General features: G+C 46.0%; 1 protein-coding gene across 1 annotated transcript; it reads left to right on the top strand.

Annotated features, from left to right (window-relative positions):
- The first annotated feature begins 10,132 nt into the window (after window positions 1–10,132).
- Window positions 10,133–13,359, top strand: LOC142776737 (uncharacterized). The gene is made up of 4 exons (XM_075880976.1): window positions 10,133–10,868; window positions 12,645–12,818; window positions 12,874–12,966; window positions 13,038–13,359. The coding sequence occupies exons 1-4, from the start codon at window positions 10,585–10,587 to the stop codon at window positions 13,342–13,344; spliced, it is 858 nt and encodes a 285-aa protein (XP_075737091.1). The 5' UTR covers window positions 10,133–10,584; the 3' UTR covers window positions 13,345–13,359.
- The last annotated feature ends 642 nt before the right edge of the window (window positions 13,360–14,001 follow it).

Here is a 14,001-nt window from a genome sequence, read left to right as displayed (position 1 = left end):
CGTATCACGTAAACAGTACACCACCCAGGGCACGTACTCCACCTCGGTGCATTGGGCGTCGAGACATGGCCAAACTTGCTCACGTAAACCTCTTAAATTTCCTTATTTGGTGCTCCCTATCTCGGTCGCAATCCCTAAGCTTTAGGATCGTGATCCTTATGAATTGCCGTAACGTTAGTTGTGCAAAGTACATTGTCACTATTTCAGGAGCCGTCGCGTTATCGGACTGTCGAAGACGCCATCGCTTTGAGCGGCAGTTCGACCTGCATGCAGACAGTCGGGAACAGCACAGAAGCTGCCGCCGACATCCGAGTGATGGGGAATTCGCAAGGACCTCGGCTTAATTATGGTGACCCAGGATGCAGTAAGTCGTCACGTACAATCGCCCCTGCAAAAAACCGAGCAGACCCACACTTCAGGTACAATGGTTGCAGGAAACAGCTAGCTGTCCCAGCTCCGCGGGACACTCACGATGCAGGGTAGACAGGGGCAAGGCTCCTTTTTTTGCCTCTCGAGACGAACTTGGTCGTTGCACGTCTCAACGTGAAAGACCCTTTCCTTCGATTAATGGAGGTGATCGCTCGCCGATATCCCGTTTAGGGATCCCTGCCATATCGTGAGTGATGAGCGTGTAGTGAGACATATTACTATCATTTTATTCTTATGTACCCACCCTATTGTTTTATACTCCGCTCTTGAGCTGAGAGACGATTTGTGCTTATTGTGGGTGGGGCCCTGTAAGCGACGGCGGCTCGTCGGCCGGGTCCCATTTACAGGTACACGCAAGTCGCGCTTAATTCGTTCCATCTGCTTCGATAAAGCAGCCTTCCAGGCGTACATAGCTGTAGCATATCCGACGTACCCCGATTAACCAGCCTTGGAACGCTTATTCATCACATGTATATACGAGTCCGAACGATATGTCTTGTGCTGACACAACTAGGGGAAGCGTAGCGTCCCACGTCGTAGCGCGTGGTCGACGCGACACGATCAGCTGAGAGAGGAAAAAAAAAAGAAAAGTGAGGGGGGCAGCGCATCACCTCCTGCAACTCTATTCAGTTTTCCCCTTAATCTCTAATACTGAGATGCAATATGTTAATCGCACAGCTGCGCTCACAGCAAGAGAACGGGCCTCGACTTCTGTAATGTGCGGTTCATGCCGTTAATTAAAACGGCCTCTTAATTGCGCAGCAGCGCCGCGCTCGACTTCTGCTAGGTGCAGCTCATTCCATAAATAAAACAAATTCTCTAATGCGCGGTTCATTCCATTAATTAAAACGGCCAGCGTCGCTCATGCACTCGCTAAAAATGCACCGCCGATAGCACCAAACTCTTACGGAGAAGCCACAACTACAAGAGAAAAATTTTCAGCCAAGAAATGCACCGCGGATAGCACCAAACTCTTACGGAGAAGCCACAACTACAGAAGAAAAATTTTCAGCCAAGAAATGCACCGCGGATAGCACCAAACTCTTACGGAGAAGCCACAACTACAGAAGAAAAATTTTCAGCCAAGAAATGCACCGCGGATAGCACCAAACTCTTACGGAGAAGCCACAACTACAGGAGAAAAAATTTCAGCCAAGAAATGCACCGCGGATAGCACCAAACTCTTACGGAGAAGCCACAACTACAAAAGAAAAATTTTCAGCAAAGAAATGCACCGCGGATAGCACCAAACTCTTACGCGCAGATCAATACATTAAGAAGCAATCGAGACATCCTCGCATTTAGACGACTTGCTCAGGTCTCCTGATGTCCGCACAGCATACCTCTCGTTGACGGCAGCCAGGGACCTCTCAAAAAGCTTTAGCTCTTCGTCTGACTTCAGGTAGCCATGAGAGTAGCCGTCGTCATGACGTAATCCTTGGAGGTACTTTTCGATCACCTTCTGTTGGTCAGGAGGCTCGCTCATCGTTGCGTTTCGATTTTCCGTCCACTTAACAAGACAGTGCACGCTTCTCGCTCACGTGGAGTGCACGCCACCACAGCGACCGCGTACCGCGCTGTCAAACGGAGAGAGAGAGAGAGACAGAGAAAAAAAAAGAAAATGGTGGCTACGTCATCGCGGCGAGGCCCCGCCCTGCACGGATTTGTTGTGAGAACAGTCGCACCCGAACAATTCTCGACTGACGCGTCCCTATGGGCCGCAAATGAAGAACGCTTAACTGGTACCGCCCATCGCCGTGATAATGGATGGATGGATGGATATGGCTGTACCCTTTAGATCGGGCGGTGGCTAGCGCCACCAAGCCATAATACCTAATGAACCAAAAACTATATTTATTTTTTTTTCCTTAGAAAAAGAGTTTGAGGATTCGTACTTTGCAGTGAAGAGTTTAATTTTCATGATAATAAGGGTTGCAGCGCGAGCACGAATGTGCTAGAAAAAACAGACGAAAGTCGAGGTATGGAAGGCAAAGAGGACAACAACACGAGCGCTGAATCCACGAAACCAAAGTGGCTGGGTCTTGAGAATAAGGGTCCAAAACAGTAGGACTGCCCTGTGTACTAGAAATGCATTGAAGAAGAATGGCAATTTGGGCTAGTTGGTTTGAGTTCATGATAATATTATTATCATCAACTCAAACCAACTAGCCCAAATCGCCATTCTTCTTTAATTTTCACTCGTGCCTTGACTTTAGCCACCAATCAGATAACCTCCTTCTAGTTAAGTCTACCCGCTTAAAGTCTATTTTGCCCTCCCTGTCCCTAAACCCCAGTGCTTTGAAAAAAACTGCGCCATCATCCTGAACTAATGGGTGAAGCCCTTTACAGAACATTATCAAGTGTTCGGCAGTTTCTTCTTCCTCTCCACACGCACTGCATATTGTGTCTACCCCTTCGTATTTGGCCCGATGTGTCTTGGTTCGCAATACTCCCGTCCTGGCCTAAAACAGTACAGAACTACCCCGAGTATTATCATACATCCTTTTTTTGGCAATTTCCTGCTTAAAAGTTCGATAGATCTCTAGTGCGGACTTCTTAATCATGCCCATTCTCCACATGTCAGTCTCCGTTTCCTTCACTTTCTTCTTAACCGATAGTTCTTTTTGGTTTGGCCACCTGCTGTTTTCTAAGTATTTACCAGTCAACTTCCTGGTTCGCTTCCTCCATTTTGTATCGACATTCTTCATGTACAAGTAGCTGAAAACCTTCCTAGCCCAACGCTCTTCCCCCATTTCTCTCAATCGCTTCTCAAATTTTATCTTGCTGCTAGCTTCCCTGCCCTCAAATGATGTCCATCCCATATCACCTTGTAATCCCTGATTTGGTGTATTCCCGTGAGCTCCTAAAGCAAGCCTACCTATTCCACGTTGCTTAATTTCTAATCTTGCTTGAACTTCTGATCTCATGCACAAGACCGCATTGCCGAACGTCAGCCCAGGAACCATGACCCCTTTCCATATTCCTCTCACAACATCATACCTATTGTAATTCCACAGTGCCCTATTTTTCATGACTGCTGCATTCCTGTTACCTTTAGTCGTCACGTATATTTCGTGTTCCCTCAGATACTCGGTCCCATTGCTTATCTATACGCCCAGATATTTGTATTTATCTGTTATTTCTAGCGTGACCTCCTGTATTCTAAGCTCATTACCTTCGTTGTCATTGAAAATCATGACTGCTGATTTTTCCTTACTGAATCTAAAATCTAACCTATCTCCCTCATTACCGCAGATGTCCATCAATCTCTGCAAATCTTCCTTGTTGTTGGCCATTAACACTATATCATCTGCGTACATTAATGCTGGTAGTGCCTGATCAATAAGTTTTCCTTGTTTGACTAAAGAGAGGTTGAACCCCATTCCACTTCCCTCTAATTTTGCCTCTAATCCTTGTAGGTACATCATGAATAATATGGGTGACAGGGGGCACCCCTGCCTAAGCCCCCGTTTTACCTCTGCAGGCTTGGATACCTGTTTTTCCCACTTTATAACTACCTTGTTACCTTTATAGATACCCTTTAAAAGATTAGTGACTACATGTTCCACGCCTAGTGTGTCCAGTATTCCCCACAATTCCTCTTGAACCACGCTATCGTACGCTCCCTTGATATCCGAAAATGCTAGCCACAGGGGCCTGTCTTCCTTTTGTGCTATTTCGATGCACTGCGTCAGTGAGAACAGATTGTCTCCCAACCTCCTGTGTTTCCGAAACCCATCCTGCAGTTCCCCCAGCACCCCCTCATCCTCTATCCACGCCTGCAGTCTTTCCTTTATAATCTGCATCGCCAGCCTGTAGACCACTGATGTCACTGTTATAGGACGGTAGTTGTTTATGTCAGCTTTGTCCCCCTTTCCTTTATAGATCATGCTCATCCTGCTAAGTTTCCATCCATCGGGAACTTCACCATCGATTATTATTGTGCTCACTGCCTCTCTCAAAGCCTGCTTAGACTTCGGACCTAATGTCTTTATCAGCCTAATTGGAATGCCATCTGGGCCTGTTGATGTACTACTCGGAACCCTTTTCTCAGCCCTTTCCCACTCTTGTTGTGAAAATGGAGCCATTGCACCACTTGATTCGTCCTTGTGTATTGTGGTGCATAAAGTACTTCTTTGTTGAAATTTTTCTGTCACTTTTGTTCCTATATATTCAATAGCTTCGTCCCCTTCTAGCCTAGCACCTTGGGCTGTAGTTATAAATCTCTGCTCTAGGCTCGTCTCATTTCTTAGGGAGTTTAGATGGTTCCAAAATTTCGCAGCTGCCTTTCTATCTTTTTTATGTACTTCTGCCAGCCACTGAGCTCCCTTCCTTCTAATCTTTTCATTGATCAGAAGGGATGCATCCCTTCTACAGCTTAGAAAGGTTGCCCATTTTCTTTCAACATCTGTCGGTTCACCCCGCTGCTTAGCATGTCTGTGTTCCCTAGAGGCTTCCTGACGTTTTGTTATGGCTCTCTTAACTTCCTTATCCCACCAACTTTTGGGTTTGTGTCTTCTTTTCCGGGGTGACTTGTCACGCGTCTTAGCAAGCTCTAGCTCAAAGAGTCTAATTAGATTCGTGTATGTCCACACTGTCTTATTATCCTCCGTGATTACTTTATCAATTTGTTTCGTGGCTATTTCAATTTGCCTTTCTGGATAAAAATTTTCCTGTAGTTGCTCATCTTGTCTCGTTCCCACTTTCACTGCTCTTCCAAAACTTAGCTTGATACGTTTGTGATCGCTACCCAGACTTCTGGAGCCACCTTCATCTTTGTGCATTCCCCTGAGCTTATCATATATCCTATGTGACATCAGTGCATAATCTATCGTCGACTGAAGCCTTCCTACCTCCCATGTTATTTGCCCTTCACACTTCTCGGTACTGTTGCAAATGATCAAATCAAGCCTTTCACACATATCCATGATCATTTTGCCTGTCGGGTCGGTATACCCATCTATATCTTCTATGTGCACATTCGTGTCTCCTAGTATAATTATCTCGCACTCTCTTCCTAACTCCTGAATGTCCTTTGATATACACTCTATCATTGTCTGGTTTTCCTCTCTGGCCTTTGCTCCCGTCCACAAGTACACGAAACCAAGGAGTGTCATTTGACCTGCCACTTTCCCTTTTAGCCATAAATGTTCCTTGCACTCCTGCTTGACCCTTTGCCAGTCTGTACTTTTATGAATGAATGCCCCAATACCACCCCCCTTTCTGCTGCCTTCTGTTCTATTACAATATTCCCACGCGTAGTCCGGATTGTTCGAAGGTTGTTCCATGTTCCTGAGATGTGTTTCTACAAAACCGTAAACCATCGGCCTCTCTTCCCTTAGCTGTTCTTCTATCTCTTCCCACTTTAGCCTGTTCCTACCACCCTGCATGTTAATATACCCTATGTCTGAATTGGCTCGGCGCTCGTGACTACGTCTGTTTATGCCCCGGACTCTACCTATCTTAGATATTGGTGCACCTTTGGAATCGTATCTGTCCATACCACCTGTCGAAGAGTCTCCCTGGTTGTTTTCCTCGTTACTAGCTATCCTGCACCCCGAAGGGCTCGCTTGCCCCCCAAAAAAGCTACTGCGCGTCCTGCAAGTCGCCAACCGACCTCATGACCTAGCCGCCCATCGAAGTGAATTCTGTCTCGTTGAAAACCCCCCCACCTATGCACCTCTCTGTTTATTTCCACCACCTCAAAGCCTTTCTCTCGACTCTTCCGCCATATCTCTTGGTTTGCGTTGACCACCGCTCTTTGCAGGTTGCTATCACGCACCGGTACCTGCGGTATCGTGCATATCACTACCTGTACCTTAGGAGAAGTTGCGCGCATGTCATCGACGCCTTTGGCCAGTGTGGCTGCTAGTCCTGCTGCATCTCCATTCAGGACATCGTTTAAACCGCCTGAAATTATCACTAGGTTTCGTCTATCAGCTGTCGTTTTGAGCTTTGCGCTCGCTTGCCTCACGACTGCTTCCAGCTTGCGTCCTGGGAACGCCCCTACTGCAACCCTCTTGTCACCTCTTACCCTCTCTTTGATGCCTTCTGTGCATCGATTTAAATTCGAGTCCCCGGCGATTATCACATGCTGCGACTTTTCAGCTGGAGCGTTCTGCGCCTGGGGGCTACTTGCACCTGTGACGCCGGCTGCTTTGTTCCCTCCCTGCCCCACCACTACCTCACTGAAGCTGGGCCTTGCAACAGTTGAACCGGCTAAACCTGTTTTTTCCAAACTTGCTTGCTTTTCCTTCTCCACCGTTCTGGTTGCCCGTTCCCTACTGTTCTCTCGGTAGGTCGCTTCTTTGTTCAGCTTCGCTAGCGCTTCCTCGGCGGACTTCAGTCTTTCTCCCATTGCCCTCGTTTTCTCTTGCTCTGTCGCCAACTCAGTCTCGAGCTTGGCGATTCTCATCAGCAGTTCACTCTGGGCAACCATCATTTTCTCCATTTTTTCCTCGACCTCACATTGCCTACACTTCGCGTCAGCCTCTTCTTCATCCGCTTCTACGCTTGGGTCCACTTTCATACCCACTCCACATCTTGAACACTTTACAGTCTTTTTAACCATGCCTTTCTGACACCAATTGTCCCTATACTCGATAATTACTAAATTCGAGCCCTGCACTACGAGAAAAAAAAAACCTCAGCTCTACTACAAAAATTTGCGTGTTCAATGTACGCGCACCTCTCCCACGTGATGACAAAAGAAAAAAACAACAACAAAAAAATACAAAAACAACAAAAAATAGTGTCAGTCGCGAGCGCTACCGCGTGGAGCTTGTTTAAAACTGAAGGCAGGCCAACTCCGCTGAGAGCGCGAGCCATTCCTCAGGCATCTTTCTAGAGGAGGCGTTGCTTACGGCTCCTAGATTTCCTGTGCCTACCGGATTATCAGCGGTCACTTGAAAAGCGGTGGTCATCGGAACTAAGGTGGTGGCGCTACTCAAGTAGGGATGTCTTCAAATAGGTTTTTACGTTTTCGGAGTTTATATGCAACAAAAATAACGTAAAAAAGTTTTAAAAAGACGCGAACGTCATTATATTTAACCCTACGTAAGTGACGCCGTCATTCAACAAACAACTTTTTTAATACAAGGCATTCTCTGAATTTAGTAGCAAACGTCTAAATTGCCGATCTTAAAGGCCAAGTACAAAGACCCTTATTCCTACGTAGGCAGCGCTGCCATATATGACCGGCGTTTCGCACTCATCCGGCAGGCACAGGAAATCTAGGAGGCGTTGCTTAAGAGATGGCGCCAGATGGTGCGTGCTATCAACATCAATGGCTGGAACGAGCAGACGACATTGTTGCGGCAGTTTTCGGGGGTGCGATAATTACTCGAGGGAAACAAATTGTATTTTCTCTTGGGCGATGTGAGGGGTGCGAGAATTATGCGAGTACGACGATTACGCGAGTCAATACGGTAAATAAATCCGGGTTGAGCTCATTCTGAAGCTAACCCTTCAGCTAAATTGAGAATGACCAGCTGTTTGGGTGGACTACGTATGGTCGCATTCAGCCGTTCAGATTGAATTCAATTAAGCTGGTTCAAAGTAATCTGAATCTCGAACCATCCAATTTTTAGTAACTTGAGATTGCCTAGCCAGTTGGATGACTGACTATAACCACAATAAGGCAGTGTATATTAAGCTAATCTGCATTAAGCTCGAATGTTCGAAAGTGTCAAATGTTCGTGGTGGCAATCGCAAGAAGCTAAACACCACCAAAGAGAAAGAAAATGGACTATGCTCAAGCTTCCCCTCCTTTTTAAAATCGCTCCTTGATTTGAACTTGATTTGCCTCCGCGTTCAACGCAGTGCAATTGAAACACGTTAGTGCTGCCTTGGCATCGCCTAAAGTTCGAGACTCGTTTGTGCTGCATTGAAGGCGGTGGCAAGTCAAGTCAAGGAGTGTTTCTGAATACGTAAGACCTGTATTCACAAACCAACCTCTGCCTTACCTTGAGTTTTCCTGAAGTTTTTTTTTTTTCACTTTGTAAAGGCGTTGTAAAGGCATAAACAAGATTGATTCATGAATAGTGGCCTATTTAATTTGTACATCAAGCCCAATAACAAAATTGATTCATAAATAGTGGCCTACTTAACTTGTACATCAAGTTCAATAAAGGTTTAGAACCGATAAGAAAAATTTGAGGTAAGGCTGAAAATGGTTTGCGAGTAAGAGCCGTTACTCTCGGAAATACTCCTCGTTGTGTGAGCGCAGGTCAGGAAGCAGGCAGGCGTGGTCAGTCTACTCTCGCGAGCAAAGGGACACGTACGGTCGCACCCACCACCGCCTTTTTATTATTTGGAGGCTTCGTGCTTGTCAGTGCTGACACCATGGCTGAGCGAATCAGCACTGCGACAGTTTTTTCTTCACGCGAATCTAAAACTCTATGGCGCAGCTGGGAACGGTGAACGCGCGAGAGCAGCCAACGAAAACAATAAATGCAGTGCGCTCAGTTGGCCCCGCTCACTCGGCTGGCAGCGATCTGAAATCTGGACGTGACTCTTCAGGTTTGTGACTTCCAGTCAGTTGTATGCAGCTTCTGCTGGTGTTAACATCAGTCGGTTATTGTTCGACAGTCGCAAATGGTTCCGCTCCCCTAGCTCCCTGAAAGGTACACCATCTACGCATATTTCCCTCCATTGCCGGCAGTGCAGCTGCGAAGCTGAGTTAAACAAAACCGCTGTGATGATGAGCCATAGAGACCAGTGCATGCGTGAAATTACTGATGCGTATGCAATCATAAAAGCAAGAGACAGGTGCGTGAGGCAGCCTTCAATCACTCTCACAGATGCCGAGATTTCGTATTTAGAGCATACTTGATTACGTGCTTGGTGTGGGTTGTCAAGATTTGTGTCTTCATGTTTGCACATATGACATGTTTCTTCCATTGAACTTTCAGTTGTTAGGCAGCGCTTGTGTCGTGCACATTCTTGTGTGTTTTCTTTTTTTTTTGTTTTTGTGTGCTGATCATGATGAGTGATGAATCGACTCGTCCTTCCAAGACGCACGTAAAAGTTTTGCACTACACAACCCATGTTAGCCTCCTTCGCCGATGTGACGCACCGGGGCGCCACGTCACACGTTTAGGCACTTGCGAATGTCACACAGCACGGAGGAAGGAAAGGTCTGCCTCCGTGTCACTGTTAATAGAGGTGTGCGCCGAGGCGATTTCGACCGGCGGCGGCGTGGGGGTCATCCAGAGTCGGCGGCGGCGGCGTTGTCGGCGCACGCCGGTTTTTTCATCGGCGGCGGCGTGCGGCCAATTTTCGTCGGCGGCGGCGGCGTCGGCGGCGCAGAAACCGAAACTGAAAATTCAAAAGGCTCTTCCGCCACAGGTTACTGAATTAGTTGAAATTCAGGAATATTAATCCAAATAGCATAAATGACACTACACAGATGTGTCGACATCCCGATGAATGTAAAGCGTTTTGTAAAATAGTTTTTAATTCGCTTACATGAAAAAATAACGCGTATTTCAATCTATATCCATGTTGTACGGTAAATGTGCAGCACTTTGCTTTTTTTTTTAATTTAAGATGTTGTTTTAGTTGTTGTTGTTATTTGCAACGTCATACTTCATGAAACCCTTTTTCATTGAACAATGAGCAAGCAGTGACGCACGTCACTCATTTCGCTTTTTCCGGATCTGATATTACTTTTACATTGTACGCTGCACAAAAGAAGAAGCACCTCTGCTTCAAGTTTTCTTATTACTGGTCTCTTCGTTTTGGCTGCACCGGCTGAACCAGTTCAAAGGGTGCAGCACCTTCGTCCTCGTTTTGCCGGAGCAGCGCGCGCCCTCTGTCGCACCCTCTGCACTGGCTCCCTCGTTTTGTCTAGGTGTAAGCCTAGTTCCTGACGAGTTCTGTACCGGCGTGCACGCACTCCAAAGCAGGTGCAGAGTAGTGCAGCATGGCGGGCGTCCCCCCAAGGCCAGAGCAGACGACGTTGCAAATAGTTGTTCAGGGCGTTCAAAAGGAAGTTAAGGCACTTCACAATCCCGACGGGTCATTTATGACGGACGCCAACGGTTACGTCTATGAGGCATCAGGTAAGTCAGGCTGCATGCATTGCCAAAAAACGTGGTTAGCGGCCAGGAGTCGTAGTCGGTCAGCAAACAGCCTCGTAGCATTGCTTATGCTATGTCGGTATTTTTAATCTTGGTTTTCGCCCTTGCAGACGGCAAGCGCGTTACGTTGCGGTTCATGGCAGGGAATCGTGAAAATGACCCCCCTCCGGCACAACCGCCGACGCCTTCTCCTGCCTGCGACGGCGACGTTGACAGCGATGGGGCTTTAGCCGCATTTCCAGCAGCAGCCGCGTCGGCTGAAGATGTGGAAGAGCTTTGGAGCGCCCGAAAAACAAGGTTCTTCATCGCCAAATACTCGGAAATGAAGGACTTGGTGGGAAAAACCAGGGCACTTCGGTATGTCATCCTATGTCCAAAATTATTTGCAGCTTTTTATTATTCCGTTTCACTCTAGGCAAGCACCAACAAGATAAGGGCGCATGAAGTTCACAATGGCGATGGTTATTGTTGCCTACATTTTACTGCCAGCAATTTACATTTTACTGCCCCCCCCCACTGAAAAAAAATTTTGGCTATGCGCCTGACTGTGACATATACGTTTACATATACACACAAACAGTATGTATAGTCACGCACATATATACACAACGAAGGCATTCGTAATGTTTCATTAAGTCAAGTGATCTTCAAAAACAGCGACGGTGCTTTTGTGTTGGGCATTGCACAACCGCTGTCTTGCCGAAAAGGTGCAGCACCTCCAAGCTCAAGCCATGTTGCAAGTGTAGTGCTGCCTTGAGAATTTGCACTAGAGGGAATTGCATGTTGTTATTCTGAGGCACATCTCTAGCAAGTCTCGCCCTGCAGTCCTTGTGTCTTCACTGTCTGTCCGCATTTCTCTCGCACTGCCACTTTTCAAGATGGTGCAGCTCATTGTTAAAAGAGATATGCTTCTTGACACGTGCTACCCTATCTTTGAACCTAGACTGCGCCGTCGTGTCAGCAAACAAGGTTGCGCAGCTGCATGTTTTACAATGCAAAGACAGGTTAGAATATGGCTGTCTCCTTAGTGAAGCTTTATGATCCAAAAGAGTGATTTACACAATGTTCAACTTCTCCAACATAATGCTTCCCGCACAAAAAGAACGTTCGCAGTTATCAGAAGTGTGTGAATAGTGAATTTCGGAACCTAATCAAGTAAGAGTCAAATAGTAATGGCACCAAATAGAATACAAATAGTAATTGAATACTGTTTGAATAGTAAGTAGACCATTTTCAAAACAGCCTTAGAACAGAACATTTTATTTGAAACAAATAGTCACAAACTTTCGACAAAGGCCATTACAGTCAGTTTGAATCTACTCAAAATACCACAATTACGAAAACTAAGGTAATCTCGTATGCAGCAGGAACTAGAATATTCGTAACATTTTGTAATTGTAGGTTCAACTACGGCATTGACTAGCGTTATCAACGTGAGACTTTGTCACCTCACTTTAAATAAAATTGGGACACAAAAACAAAACAATTTACAACCAAACATTGCAGATACAACTAAATATGTAACGGAGCAGATCAACCCGTCATCACAACATGGCCTGCGCACTAAAAGCGGATAACAATGGGCGTTGAAATTTACATCTGCAAGAACAATTTACGCAAACGCAAAACTTGTATCTGTTGCTAGTCGTGAAGCTGCAAGCACTCGTAGTTCCCACCTTTGGTTATTACAAGACGAAGACAGGAGCTGATAAATGCGATACAGCTAAAGTGCAGTAAAAATTGAGCAAGAATGGAGCTTTCAGAAGCGCATTCATTCGACAATCAATATAGTGTAGGTAGTCTTGCAAAAGCTTGGGCTGCGTACAGGTCACATTAGGGATTGAAAGAATGACTTGTAGCTGTTTCGTTGTTTTGGGGTTCTCCCGCCAGTGCCGATTATTAAAAGAATATTTGTTACTTAGAATATGTGCAATTCGATTCGACTTAGGAACCGAATACAGTGCTGTTTGATTCATTATCCAAAATTTTCGAATAATCGAACATCCCTAGCAATTATCCCTGAAAGCTACACATATGAAGTACTAAGGAAAGGTTCATGTGCTACTGCAAGACTTGGGTCACGTTACGTCGCTTCCTTCTTTCCTACTAACTGTGCTTTGCTTTTTTGTTTAGCACAAGAAGGCTTCTGTGGAAGAAGTTGGCTGAGGCCATCAATACGGAGTTCTTGTGCAACGTGACTGCCACACAAGTGGAAAACAAATGGAAGTCGCTGGACAGAGCATATAAAAAGTCAAAAAAAGACAACAATTCTTCAGGTCACCACCGTGTGAACTGTGAATATGAAGAGTAAGTTACGATTGTGTCTTCATATCTTCAGTGATTCTCATAGTGTCTATTACAGAGAGCTGGCAGAAGTCTTGGAAAAAGAACATAGTGTAAATCCAAGGCTGCTCTTGGAGCCTGGAAAAACAATCCTGCCTAGTGCAAGTCCAGAGTAAGTAAAAATTACTTAATTTGTGCTGTAGCCTGGAAATGACATGGCACCTGTACAATTACTTTCAACAGCACCAGCATCACTGAAGCACCTCAAGATGCAGCAGTCCCAGTCGAGTGCAACACAGCATCCAAAGTTCGGAGCAGCACAACGCCAAAAAGGAAGCGCCAGAGTAGGTCCCAAGTCACGCCGCTCTTGGAGGCATTAGAAAAAATGCAAGCTTCGAGAGCTAAGCAAGAGGAGGCAGCAGTGAAACAACTGGAGGAAAGAAAAAAATGGGAAGAGGCAAAGGCAAAGCGGCATGATGAGCGCATGCAGCGATTCGATCGGTTGATCGACGTACTCTCAAATAAGGACGGGTTATTATATGGGCAATAAACTTTTATAACACTAGCAGTGTCTACTCCATCTAATTTGTTAAAAAAAAACATTGCTTCTAGACGCGGCACCCCACTTCGCAAAACATTTGCACACTGAATAAATCGCGAAGCAAAGATGAACTTCTAGCACTGTTCCTTTGCAATGAACTCTCGCAGAGACTGACTGTAGCCTGGCAGACTGCAATCAAAATCTCCTTCACTTTCATCATTGCCCACATCTTCTTCTTGGGGAAGCGTTGCAAGTTCCTCAAGGAAGTCCCTTTCATCGTTGCACATGTTGTGTAGCACACACGCAGCCATAACTATATAGCAGCACTGTTGCACACTTTTTGCATCAACAAGGTAGAGCCTCCTAAAACGCTGTTTAAGCAGGCCGAAGGTGTTCTCAATAAGCACTCGTTGTTGACTGTGTCGTTTATTGAAGCTCTTTTTCCACGTAGGAAAAGAACTTCCATTGTCCTTGAATGGGGTCATGAGCCATGGCATCAGTGGATATGCACTGTCACCCAGTATATAATTGTCTTCACATTCCTGAATTGCGCGTGCAAAGAAGGGGCTCTCCCTCAGGACACGGGCGTCGTGAACCGAACCTGGAAACCCAATAAACACGTTCAGCAACTTGTTCCTGTCGTCGCAGATTCCTTGCAGGATTATC

This window comes from Rhipicephalus microplus, chromosome X (genome assembly GCF_043290135.1).
Source record: "Rhipicephalus microplus isolate Deutch F79 chromosome X, USDA_Rmic, whole genome shotgun sequence".
Taxonomy (NCBI): domain Eukaryota; kingdom Metazoa; phylum Arthropoda; class Arachnida; order Ixodida; family Ixodidae; genus Rhipicephalus; species Rhipicephalus microplus.
The sequence above is the reverse complement of the archived record's forward strand: the minus strand, read 5'-3'. Positions and strand labels throughout refer to the sequence as shown.